This window comes from Tyto alba, unplaced genomic scaffold, assembly GCF_018691265.1.
Source record: "Tyto alba isolate M040663 unplaced genomic scaffold, T.alba_DEE_v4.0 Super-Scaffold_38, whole genome shotgun sequence".
NCBI lineage: Eukaryota > Metazoa > Chordata > Aves > Strigiformes > Tytonidae > Tyto > Tyto alba.
The window spans coordinates 21825303-21839486 of NW_024881313.1; the positions used below are offsets into that span (position 1 = coordinate 21825303).

At 36.6% G+C, this 14184-nt stretch overlaps 1 protein-coding gene across 3 annotated transcripts in view; it reads right to left on the reverse strand.

Moving 5' to 3' along the window:
• Positions 1 to 1076: 1076 nt before the first annotated feature.
• Positions 1077 to 14184, reverse strand: part of PIP4K2A (phosphatidylinositol-5-phosphate 4-kinase type 2 alpha) — a 121170-nt gene continuing 108062 nt past the window's right edge. For 2 of the 3 annotated variants that reach the window (XM_042801806.1, XM_042801808.1), the window contains 4 exons: positions 9844 to 9957; positions 6344 to 6587; positions 5228 to 5331; positions 1077 to 3410 (listed from right to left, as the gene is read on the reverse strand). In XM_042801806.1, the coding sequence (XP_042657740.1) occupies positions 3330 to 3410; positions 5228 to 5331; positions 6344 to 6587; positions 9844 to 9957 (543 nt within the window). In that variant the 3' untranslated portion in view covers positions 1077 to 3329. The remainder of the gene's footprint in view (positions 3411 to 5227; positions 5332 to 6343; positions 6588 to 9843; positions 9958 to 14184) is intronic. The other variant, XM_042801807.1, reaches the window with a different exon arrangement.

Here is a 14184-nt window from a genome sequence, read left to right on the forward strand (position 1 = left end):
AGAGCAGAAGCAGAGCAGGTTTTTACATCTGGCACATTTTGTTGGTTTTATGTATTAGAAGCTTTCATTTTATGTTGTGAGGGAGGTAGAACTGAGAAGTTACCTACCAACAACCCATGCGCATCCGCATCTGTATTATAAAAGCAGCGCAAGAGTTTGGAAGCCTGTTCAGAGGGCACAGCAGATGGTTCGTGTGGCATGCACAGAGAACCAGCCGGGCAGCTGGCTGTCCACCGTGGAGAACAAGTCCACACAACTTGAGGAGCATTCCTTGAGCTCCATGTTCATACTAAAGCCTAAGCAGCTGGAGCAGTTGTGTGAAGTGCAGGCTCAGATTAATACTAGAGCCATCATTAAATGAGTAATTAAGAAGCTGAATCTCTCGAATCCATATCATGTCATGTATTTGTAACAGAATAGCCATCTTTCAGGTGGGGAATGTCTACTTTATCATTAATTCTGTCATGTGTATCCTGCAGGTAAGAATATTGCTGAAAATACTGTCGTGCTACATCTGTGCAATAAACTGAAAGGAATTAAAAAGTGACAAATGTATTAATAGAATTAACAGTCAGAATAAAGACAAAAAGATACTTTTCTGCCATTTGCCCACAATGTGCAGCACAGGCTGTATCATGAACTGAAAGCCCTGACAATCAAAGCCTTGAAATTCTAGAACAAAAAGCTCTCCCTCATCCTCATGAATTATCTGGGATCATTCCCAAGTACCTTTTTTTTACTGATTTAGCATAAGATCTTACACGTCAGCAAAATTGTGCCAATCCTTCTATCAATTAGCTATTGTGGATGATCTTCCTGTTTTTGTAGTAATATTAGGATTTAGCCTATAGAATCATCAATTACAAACCTCAGAGCACAGCCTAAGCCCAAAACCCCATAGGCGAAATGTTTCAAGTCACTTAAAGTAAGCATGGAAGAAGCAGTGTAAAAACTAACGAAAAAGTTTTAAGTTACTTCTTACATTTTCATTTGTGTTATAAGCTACACTTTCATTTTAACATCCGAAATTCACCTGTAAGGGATCAAAACCATAGTTGGAACACAAGAACAAAGGATTTACCTAGTGAGTCATCAAAGTGCTTTATTTTATAAAGCTTTGCTCATGTTTGGAGTGTAATCTAAGCACTAACGTATACAATAATGAGTCTTCCTTGCCCTGTCCAAATAAACAGTTTATCAACAAGCATGTGTGACAAAACTGCTATACAGACAAAAAGAACACTTTGCTGTAAATGTCTAAAATTGTCTAAAAATATACACTTGTTGGCCGCAATTAAATATGTACTCCAAGTACGTGTACCTCATTTTTACTTCAGGGTCCCCCTGTGGCCTCATACTTTAAGAAGCCACAGCATGCTTCAGAAAATAAAGCTTGGGTGAGAATGTAGACAACTGGGGTATATAGGGAGGACAAAAAAAAAAAAAAAATCAAGCCACAGTACCAACTTATTTAAATACATACAATACAAAAGTATACACATACATTACAGTGCTGCAGACATCACTAAGTCAAATGTAACAAAAGAACCTGTAGGAAGGGTCGGGGAAAGGAGAAAAAAATTAGCACACAGCAACAGGGATAGTGCCTTTGGCCACTGAAGAGAGTGGAATGGGTTGCTATTGTATAGGCTCCTCTGAAGTAAACCACTACATACATTATGCACAGTTGCAGGCTTAACAGCACTGACATCAGTTATGGAGAAGGCATGCTGGCACTTCTGATCTGAGTTATAAATGATGATGGTGAGCATTTGACTTCTCTTATGTTGCCTACAAAATCTAACAATTTCAATAAAGAAATTTTAAAGGCACAGCTTTAGCACAGTGTATAAGTAGATAAACTTTTAAGCATATGTAAATTTGTCTCTTTCAAGCATGGAGTCTTTCAGGGAAAAATACAAGAAGAGAAGAAATACAATGTTGTTGTTTAAAAATTTTAAACAAGTTAAACATGATCAGCACAGTTTTAGGCAATGTACTATACAATCAAACTTGAGTAAATGGTAGGACAGGTAATTTTGATGCTAAAAGACGACCTTGGGAAAAATCCCTCTGAAATATCCTTTCTTATTTTATTGTAAAAGAGTCTATCACGGAGGTGAACGAGACATTCACTTTAGAATACTACTGCACATTACACCTTGGAAGATGACAAATATTACTTCATTTGTACTGCAAAATAACTTTACATGTAAACTCAAAAGTCATATATTGTACACGGCTCTGAAATTCAGAAATATCCCTGCTTTCCTAATAATGTAAACAGTAAAATTCAGGGTTCATTTTTCGAGGGATAATCTATAATAAAATACCGCTGTATCAACAGTACAACATAAGCATTTAAACTTCAAATTCCCAGTAAATTACAAGGGAACGGAATTCCTATAAATGTGCACATCTTTCATGATGAGTGAAAGATGGAGCTACTATTGCCCAAAACTATGCGCTTCTTCAGATAAGCTTTTTTTCCCACTTGTAACATTATTAGTTCCCATATTGCAAGAATATAAAACAAATGAAAACTTCAGGTAACAAAGTGAAATAAGCAAAGTTTTCCCTTAACATAAGTTTACTGTAGCAAAAATGTACACATAGCATGAATTCCGTTAGCTCTTTGTAAGATAAGAGATGCCGGCTCTCAGATGTCTGAGAGGCTGAAATTCCTGATGCAATGTGCTGAAAAAAAGACAAAAACAGGAGGGAGAATAAAATGGAAAAAACCCAACTGCTAGGAACCAAATGGGAAAAACCTCCGGCACCATGGGCTGTTGCAGCTGATTTTTTAAGAAGTGCCAGTGTGCAGGGTGTAAGTGTAACATTCGCAGTAAGGTTTTCATTATTATCATCATCATCATGAAGAATACTGTCATGTATCTTTTTAGTTCAAAAAATAAACTGATCCACAGTTTACAATTTGATATCAATATTGTAGATTTAACATGCATTTACTCTTCCCCACCCCCACCCCACATCTCTTTGCTCATTTATTCCGTTTCAGCTGGTAGCATCAGAGTATTACTGTCACAGTGCACTCTGAGTAAGCTGTTCTATTTATTTAATTTATTTCAATTTTTTTTTTTTTTTTTGCACACACAAAAGAGTCAGAAATAGCTAGAACTATGCTGGGAATATCAGGCAGCTGTTAAAGCGAGTACTCCACCCCACTTCAGTCATCTTTGCCAGCAGATGTAAACAAAGGGGTTGCTTTCTGCAAGATGAGCGCTTCTCTGAGTTCCTTTTTTTCCCCTACACTTGTAGCCACTGCTGCTGTCCCCAGGTCTTGTGTCTGTCCCATGTAACATGATAGGTTACGTCAAGATGTTGGCAATAAAGTCCAAGAAGCGCTTTGAATACTGTTCAGGATTAACAGTTGAAATTTCTGCGCCAGCCTATACAGAGAATTGAGAGGGGAGAGGAAAGAAGGAAGAACCAGTGTTTTATTTGATACTTTGTCACCAACAGTGTTAATTACTCAATGAATTTCATGTGCAGTCTGAGAGCCAGACATTAGAAACACAAATTGTAAGGGCCCTCAAGCAGAATCTTAGTGATGCATTTTTAAGGTTCACATGAGCACAGTGATACTTGGTGCTTGCCACTGTAACTGTAGGACACCCATCTTCTATTTCTGAAACGTATTCTCTTTACTTTCCATACTACTCTTTACTTTCATTGTACTTCAGTCTCCCATATAATTTCTACTGCATACTTAACCATGCTACCCACTGATTCATCAACAGACTCTGGTCTGTTGAGCAGCAGTGCCTTCATATAGAGAAGACTGAATTATCATACTCAGATCTGGTGTGTCAACACTTGTGTAATGTATATTGCTATCTGAATACTAAATAACCTGGTTTGAAATATATGGTAACAATTAGCAACATTTTTACAATATATATGCATTTAAATCCAGACTCACTGAAGAAGCTGTACAATTGCTATTTCCATGAAGTCATGCTTTCATTCATATTTTTATTCGAGGTTTCCAGAGTCTTAGTCACATTTTTATTTATATTTTTCCTGTTTTACAAAAGGGGAAAATTGCATGCATGCAATTAACAAACAAACTTCACTGTCTGGTGGCTCAGGATGGAGACAGTGAAATAAACAAAATGGTTGTACAAAAGTAATGTTCTGTAGTAAGTTCTAATCACAGTCAGATTTAATAATCACAGCTGTTATTCACAATGTATTTCTATACCTTTTTTAAGCCAGAAGTGTGAGTTTTTAAAGTCTGCTACATTCAAAGTTCATTAATAATTGCCAGATAACGGCTGCATATGGTCTGCATCAACTTTCAGCTGCTCTGAGAGCAGAGAGAGTAATGAGGACATTGTTTGAGAGAGACAAAAAATACCTTCTACAGGCCTGTGCAGGGATTATTGCTGAGGATTCCACATCACTCTAAACTAAAAAGCTCTGAGCCCTTTGCTTAAACTTCCTCCCCAGTGCCCTGATCCTTTAGATACTTAGACAGAGGAGGGATTTTAGTCTCATGAACTCTTTTTAAAAAGTGTATGAATCTGAACCTTAAATCACCATAGGAGTGATAATGGTAAATATAAATCATACTTCTGGAAGATAGAGCTGCTTCATCATGTCTTTTTTGTGGCTGCTGCTAAGCAGCAACTTCAGTCAAAATAAAGAAATTCATGGGAGTCAAACAAAAGCCTTCACTTAATGGTCTCAGAGTATTTAATATGTACATTTTATGCTTAATTTTGCAAATCATACTTTTTTTTAAGTCTTGTAAAGTGAGCCACATTATATTCTGAAGAACTAACCTTCAACAGGCTGTAGCAAATGATGACACCATCACTAGGGCCCTGCATCTGAAATAAGATTCACAACAGCTTTCACAGTGCTGTATACTAATGCAACTGTCTGGTGAACAGCTCTGTTTGCAAGAATAAGGTGCATCTGACAAATTTAGGACAAAGTTTTAAAAAGGCATCCCACTAGAGTTCTTTATGGCTAAGAAAGCTATGCCTACAGCTGAAAAAGGAGATCCACTCCCAGTATATACTGTATAGCAGTTACTCTGTACTTCTGTATTACATATTAAACTAGAAAAAAAATATAACAAATTGAGATCTATTTCCCCTTTCTCTGGATTTCCTGAACTGTGCTGTATTAGTGCACTAAACAACAAAAATCAGAAGTATAAACGGAATCAGAGGAAAAAAACAGCCCAGATACTTACCCCATGCTTTACCGTTTTTGCAGCATGGGCAGCTTTCTTTTTTGCATCATAATGAGTAAGAATGTCAATAATGGCCATAAAGTATACTTCCTTCCTAGGTGCATCTGCAAAAGGCAAACACATGGCAGTAAGAATGACTTCCGAATCATGACTCCTTCTAACAAAGGAGACTTTATAAGGTTCAATCATCAGCTAAGACAGTTTAATGTCAGTCAGAATCACAGATCTGTAAAGACCACAGGCTCAAGCTGTCCTTAACTGAGAGTTTAACTGCATTCATATATAATGCAAAACCCCCTAAATGAGTGTAAAATAAAACACCAGCACACAGAAATAGGAATTACTGCTCACTTAATGTGGATTTCATCTTCCTTTGTGGAAAAACTATGACATTTTATATGAAATGTAAGGCTTCTGTGTCAAAAAATAAGATCATATTTTCTTTATGAATAAAAAAATGTATTTATCCATGTAAACGCTTATTAAAAACAAACAAACAACTTTCCTGCCTTGAACAGCCACAGGTAACTAGTTATACTTAGTTTTACACACTAACATCAAACCTGGTTTCAGGCTTCTTACACACTCCTTATGACAACTTTCTTAGCTGCAACACAGAAATTGGGTATGAGTGCACAAATTTTCAAAAAGCAGCCAAAAAAAGTGAAATATGACTTGGAATGATACATTTCTTGTTCTTTCGAGACTGTTCTTAACAGTGTTATCTTACCTGCCATGAAAAGAACAATCATAGATACTAGATTTCCTGAAAAGGATGAAAAAACCCATGAATTAACTTGGAACTGCTGTATCTGGATAGCTAGGCCAGTATATGATTTCATTGTGTAGTAGGTGAATTATTTAACTGCATCCCCACACACCACAGTATTTAAGAAATATGTTAAAGCACAATATTTAAGAAATATATTAATAACAACGCTGAGCATCACAGGTGTCTTTTGTTTTCTGCTACACCAAGGAGCACCTCATTTCCTCTTCTTTAGAGTGAATTTATATTTTGCAGTTTAGCTTTGGCTTTACATGGCTGTGAAGACTTCAGGATTCTGGTGTAAGAATCAAAACATCTTAACATAAAAATATATTATTACTGCTTACTTTCATGGGATTTTATTCCATAAACATCAATAGTTGGATCAAATTCCCCTGGAGCCAAAGGCAGTGAGCTGTTCAGCGTGTTTCCTGGACTGTCTGGAGGGGTTCCAATGGGATGGGTCCCATCACTTTCACCTTCCTCTTCTCCATCATTCTCTTCACACTCTACTTCTTCCTGTTCAGCTCTCTCAACATCATGAATTCCAACCAGCAAGCTGTAGTCCATGAGTTTTAATTGAGCAAGGAACTAGAAAGTGATAATAAGCAATTTATCATTATCATTGAAAAACGTAAGCTTCACTTATAAACAGGAGAAGTTACACAAATATATCATCAGTCGAGAAAAACAGGCACTTCTAAGAGAGAGCAAAAGGGAGGATTAAGTGATAAAGCTAGCAGAGAGATACTTGAATTTATTAAGATGTAATAACAGCACACAGGTCACTTGCAACAAAAAAGCTGTAGCCCGCTGTCCCAAAATCCTCAGGGAAAAATATTTTTTTCTGTAGTGAAGACCAGTGCCTGTGCAAGCCAATGACTGTCACTCGTGTCATGTTTCAGTTAGGGCTATCCTGCCACCCCACAACGTCCAGCCCAGCCTCTGTGCTACCAGGTGTGCGGCGTGCTACAATCTGGTGCTAAATCCGCCCCCTCATTCTCTTTTAAGCCTTATTTAAAAATTGTGAAAAAGTGTTTAAATATTCTTGCACTGGAAAGTAGTAAAGTTTTACACCATGAAGACATGAAATGTCATATTCTCTTCACAGTGACAGGCTCACATTTTAAATCATGTAAGCAAAACATGAATGTGAATGAAAAGGTGGTTTTGAATAAAGACTGAGGATGGGAATTTTTTGAAAACTGAAAGATGAATACACTTTTTGTATAGACAAAGTATTATTTTAATTGAGGGGAACAGGAAAAGGCAGAAAGCTAAGAGACGAGGATGGAAATAAGTAAGGTATAAAAGCAGGAAGATGGGATAAACAGTTCAAGGGGGTGAGGGGCAGGCAGGACAGCAGTGCTGCAGCCTAACAGCAATACTGTGATTTTGAACCTGTGGAGCCCTTGCTTATGGTATGCAGAGAGGCCAAAAATACAAATTGTTTCAGTTTTTAGAAACCGTAAATGGTTATAAAAAGGAAGTTAGAGCAGGCCATAGAAGAAGGGATTTAAGTCAGACTTCGGAATAGTGATAGTGATGAAAGAGATGAGTATAAAATACTGTGAAATGAGAAACTACAGTTTGCCAAAATCCTGATTCTGAGAAAAGAGAGGAATCAGAAATAACAAAGTGACTGTAAATTCAAGTGCTAGAAGCAATACTATGAGATTGAGAAGAGGTTTTAAGAAGAAAGAAGAAATTGGTTTTTATTAATTTCAATATAATAAAGCAAAAGACTCTTCACAAAACTATAAGAGATCTAAGTTTGAAGAGATGATGTACAGTGATATCCAAGAAGAACAATGAGATTGGCCAAAGTTGACGGGGTGGAAGGACGCCAGGCATATCATTAGGTACTTGATAAATACAGGGTGAGACAGGAGAAAAATCTACCAATAACCATACAAAAAAAGCACAAAAGATAACAGACTCTTGGGAAAAAGACTGAACTGCAGATTAGAAGAAAATGGCTCTTAGGGAGAAAAAGTGTGCTGTCGCTGACAGCAAAAAGACTTAGGTAGATAAGCACTAGGAAAAGATCACTTGATTTAAAATGGAAAAACGTGCTTTTTCTCAGGACATTTTCAATGGAATGAGGAGGCGGGAAAATAGACAAGAGGACATCAAAACAGCAGTAATAGATATTTGGCTGTTTGAACACAGGAAGGGGACATAAGACTCGATTATGAGAGAAATACAGAAACAAAACTTACTTAATGACAAACAAGAATGGATATAAAGTCATATGGTTTAGAATACTACTCCATAATATATTTAACTATAAATACTGTGTGTTAAGATAATCATATGCTAAGTGTTGTGCATTTCTTTTCACTGAAGTGAAATGTGTTTACACATTGGGTACAAAGTGTATACTATCAGTTACCTAAGAAGGGCAGAAGGATGAATGAAAGAAAAATAAGGTTAAAGAACAACTTGCCATTGTTAAAATCAGGTGCTAGATCACTTCACACTAGTGGTTTACATGGATATTTAACAATGCTCTGTATAAATTTCAAAAACAATAAAATAGCCTCTCAAGACATGATCTGGTATCTGCCATTATATTCACAATCCAGTAAATGATGTAGAAGATCACACACAATCCACTTTCTGGGGTAATAAAGTATCTTCCACATTCCTGGCACATACTTAAGATATTGTTTGCAACCTACTTACTGTAAAAGCATTAGTCAGCAACAGCAGTACACATTAAAAGAGCACAAAACTTAAACCCAAACAAACTTATCTCTAGAGCTGTGACATCGGTAGAACAGTTTTCCTGCATAATATTTTAAATCTAAAATAAACACACATTGATATTTCACAAAATATTTATGTTTTCATAATTATCATCACCATAAATTTCTCATTGTTACTATGATGGGAAATTATATTTCCTCAAAAGTAAATTAATAGGTAAATTCTAAAGTTACAGTATTTCGTTTTGTGCAACCAATGAGATTATAGATCTGAAGATCTAAACAAGTCAATTCACAGAGTCATTTTGATATAAATAGCTGAAAGTCTTATTAAGTCACAGACACATTTTGCTATCAGGTCTCTTCCAATAAGGAAAACAAATCTTAGGCTTTGAGTATAAGGGCTGCAAAATATTGTGTTTAGTGGCAATATTTTCAATTGTGGAAACTAAAGTCAAGCTGTGTGAACTAGTTAACCCAATATTTATTTTATTTGCTGAACTAAATCAGTTATACTAAAACAGTACCCTAAATTCACATATTAATACTTTTCTATTGACTATATTTATCCAATTACAAATTTATATGAAAGACTACATTAAGATAGTCATTAAAATTTGTATGCAGCAGGTCCAACTGCTGCATACAAATTAGAAGCACTCTACTGTTGCAATACTAAGGATGATTTAAAACTGGATTACTAACATGAAACAAACAGAACATGCATGGCTGTGAGTAGGGATGCTACATCCCCTGTTATGGGCTACAGTCCGTGTATGGCTTCAGCTCTGGTGTACCTCCGCCTGTAAAATACCACAATGCTCACCTCTCTCTCGGGGGCATCTGGAAATATTAGGTTTGTAAAGTGCTTAAGTACTAAGTAGTACCATCATTTTAATATCACGTCATCAAGGCAGGGACAGTGTATGGCGACTAGCTGTGGCAGCAAGCCATATCACATCAGAAAAAGCAGTGATCAACTGCTGAAAGTTTAAATTGTGTTTCATTTAAACCAGTCAGTGTTTACAATCTTATAAACAAGAGTTTTCATTAATGAATTACAGGTCTGATTTCCTGGGATATCTGTAACTTGCCACACATTTTAATCATGTATAACTGAACACGCACATTCTTACCTCGACATCCTTTTTGAGTTTCTCAAGGAACATCTTTTTGTTATTCTCATCAATATGAATCTTTTGGCCATCATTAATAAAATCATTGTCTTTGAACGTCGGTAGCTCTTTGGCCTAAAATAAACCAAAACTCCTGTAAGAGCAGGATCACAAAGAGGAGCGTGGTGAAGCTGCTGGCCCAGCGCAGCCCCCCCGAGCTGCCCCTCCAGGGGAAGCAGAGGCACCTCCATTGCACATAGCGTTCCGTAACTGCACCCATGGAGCTGTTTCCTTAGTTTATCCCTCCTGTAAATGGCCTAGTAGGTATACGTTTACTGGGCATGCAACAAATGTAGCCAACACAAAATCTCACACCCAATACCTGATTTGCATTGAACCTTGATTGGCATTGAGCTTTTTCCAAGATGTCGTTTGTCAAAGTGACTGGCAATAAGTGAAGTCGAAATACAGTCTATACCTCATAACAAAGTGCTTGCATCAGATCTTATAGATGAAGTCAGATTGGATTGCATTTTATAGCCATTGTGAATGTTCATAAGTGTCTAATACCAAATAATTATTTGAAAGCATCAAGTAGACACGAATTATGAAATGCTGCTTAGAAGTGCCAAATGCCAGAGAAGACCACTGCTTTTTAAATATGGAATTAAATATTCTTGATGTTGGAGCATTAGTTGATTATCTTAATCTTTAACTCTCCCATGAAGTGATTTGCAACAGCATTAAGGAAAGCCAGATAGAGTAACCACCAGATTCAGTACTAAGACTCCTCAAACAGGCTCTGTTTTCAAAGGGCAGTGACTGGAAGTTTACTTAAAAAAAAACCCAAACAAACAGTAAGCCAACAAACAAAAGAGCAGTTCCTTCAGGATATCTGGTCAAGCAAACTAGAAGTAACAGTAGCTTCTGCAATCAGAGCCTTTAAAAAATTGGCCCATTAAGAGAAATGACCAGCCTTTCTTCCCGCCCCCCACCTTTAATCAACAGTAGGGAAGAACAGGTTTTCTTTACAAATAAAACGTTGCAGAACAACTCAGTGCTGCAACCCTCAATAACCATGAACTAATGGCTACTTTGAATAAAATAACTTCCTCTTACTCTGAAAGTCCTTCCACTAGGAATATAAAGCTGCTAACATCAGTCTACTGGAATATCCTCCACAAGTCTAACTAGTCAGACACTGCTTATAACCTTACTGGAGATGTTATTTTTCATAAAGTTTATTTTCTTCCAAAGACACAGTAAGGAAAAGAATCTCAGAGGTTCTTTTCTCTGCTTCAAAAAGTACATATTGGAAAGCACATAATTAAAATGTGAGCACCATAGCAGACCCTGAAATGCCGTTATAGATCTTCACAATGGCCAAAAGTTCTTTTTACTGTTGGGCTGTGCACAGAAGTGGCTGAAATACTCAGTTCCCCAACTGTCAAAATTTATTTTTTGGACCCGGAATTTGTGAATTGCTCAAGATCCCACAATGCTGCTTTTGTTTAGAAAAGTGACCCTTCTCTTCCAATAACTACTCAAAACCACTTAAGCAATTTAATAGTTATGAATCCATGTTAAATCCATTGCATCCTGACACCTATGAACTCGAAAAAAAAAATAAGGTCCTAGTCTGGCTGCTCTGAATTATTACCATGTTGCATATAGAACATTCTGATGTAATAAAATAACCTCTAATAGAGACCTATTTTAATTTAAAATAAAAGGAAAAAACCCCAAGCAGCTGAGATGGAGCTATAACTGTTCATCCGCCCCAGACTCTTTCCATGGAGGAGTCATCCTGCGGTGCTCTACTGCTTTACTTAAAGATGATGTTAGACACTTCTTGAAGTTCACAATGAATCGTTTACTACAGTATGACAGCACAGCACGTATCGATTTTCTTTCTGGCCTACTCAGTAAGTGGCTCAGGATGAAAATGAGCAGGGGAAACATCAGATAAATATTCCAGACTAACAGCTGTAGAGATTATAATACACAACTGAGCAAAGTGTCCCATGGACAGAAACTCTTCTCAGAAAACTCAGAAAACTTCTGTAGAGCCAGCACTGCTGATCCAGGGATGTTGCCAACACCAGAGGATGGAATCCAGTGTGTGGGATGCTTAAGAATGGAGAGGAGATTTGGATGAATTAATTTAAGATGAAACAATAATGAAAGGAATGCAGGAAACTGAGTTCCCTTAATTTCTAGCTCAGTCACACACAAAAAAAATTCCTCCGATTATCTTTCCACCTATTATATCCATGTTATTTATTAAACTAGGCAGGGGTTAAAGTGAAACAAACCCATTAACACTGAAAAAGCCATCTATTAAGGCTGTTTAAGCTGGGGGCTGAGTAAAGAGGAAGGATGTGCTTGTGGTTAAGATGCTGACATGCAGGTTCATCTCTAGGCTCTACCACAGATTTCCTGCAGAGCACAGCATCAGCCAGTTGGACCCAGTGGGCAGGGGAAGCACGCTTCTCCACTGAAGGCAGTTCTGTTTTCAGTAAAAATAAACTTAAATTACAAGTGATGTCTTTTTTGGAAGATGCTAGAGACGGCAAGCCAGTCATTCAGGTGCCATACTCCACTTTAACCTTGTCTCTAATCTATTTTTAATAAAAGCGAGCTAGCAAAGCTGACACAACTGCATCTCTTGCCTGCCATCGCTGGACCCAAGGGGTACACCCAAGAACATTCAGGCCAGTGAATCAGCTCTGCCAAAAAGCCAGACTCTTCACTGCCTTGTGTGCAGGCTCTCGCTGTCCTCAATAATCCCTCTGAGGATTTTTATCTGAGGTCATTTTTAACTCAAATGCCCATAGCTGTGAAGACTTGGCAAGTGTAGAACTGGATAAATTAAAACCCCGTACTTAGGCATGTGAAGAACAAACAAGAAGTAAAAGCAGTGGGTTCCATATACGAAAGTGAAACTGAAAAGCTATGTGCCAGTGGTTGCTCTCACCAATTTGTCTGTATGATGCCTCCCAGCCTATTCTCTTCCTTCTTTCTAGGTGTTATTGGACAAGGATTTTTTGTGTGTGCTAGACATTATAATTCTCACTATTTATTTAATGCTGAATAGCCTAGGATACTGTTGCAGTCCTATATATTACTAATGACAGTCAGCACTAGTAGTGATTCTAGTAGTACTTTAACTGAAATTCATGACTTAAACTTGATTTGTGAATTTAGGAATTAAAATCTATAAAATACGCAACTAGGAGGGGCTCTCATAGTTATTTAGAATTAATAATATATCAGTTCATGTTGAAATATCCTAGTACGTACATTTTCTTCTTATGCACTGAAATAAATAAATACAAGGAAAACCACATTGTGGCAGATTAAAACACAATATGAATGAAAAAATTGAGACTTTGCTTTAATGAAATAATTGATACAGTTAATTTTTAATGAAGTCTCAAATATTTCCAATGAAGTAAAATCCTTGTTGGAAAAAGATCCTCCTAAGAACATATTACTATCATTAAAGACCTAAATATTTTAAGAGCTGCACAGGAGATGAACATCTAGCCACTTCCACTAAATTAATAATAGATTTTCTTTCTCAATCATCTCCATTGTTTTTAATCCTCTACTTAAAGATACAAGAAATGCACAATAGATTTTTACAAATATGAAGTATTTATTTATTAAAAAAACATGTTATTTGCACACAAAGTCTGCCATGGTCACAGAGAATTTTAATGTCAGGAAGATTTCACTGCCTTTGAAAAGGCTGAAAAGCCATAAAGATTTCTTTGACTAAGATGATGGAACACATAAAAGCCTGATTCAAAAACTAAAATTATGGTGAAAGAGCCCACTAACATTGTTTTTGAAAAAAAAAAAAAAAATCTTCAAATGTAAGAACCAGGTGAAGTTTTATTTCTATATGAACATGGAAACAGTTTTTGCAGATTTCTTAACACATCTCAATTCAGCATCCTATCTTAATATGTTGAAATAAATACTAGTGATTTTTTTTTTCCAAAGGGATTTTTCTGCCTCATGACAAAAAAGATTTTTGGTTGGCTAATATTAATGCTGACATTTTGGAAGAAGCTTGCTAAAATAACTGCAGAACAGTTAAATTTCAGAATAAGTCTTGGATTGAAAAAGGAAAAAAAAGTTGTCTTCACAACTTGGAAGCAATTTCTCACCTAACAAAGGCAAAGATTAGGTTGTAGGAGAAGTGTTGCATAGCAGTTTCATTGTTTATTTAGAACTAGCCATGAGACATTATTCACACAGCTAATCATGGCAAAAGTGGGCTTATAGATTATAACTTCTAAAAATGGTATAAAACATATGCCACGAGTGAAGTTCCACCCTGGACTCCTTCTC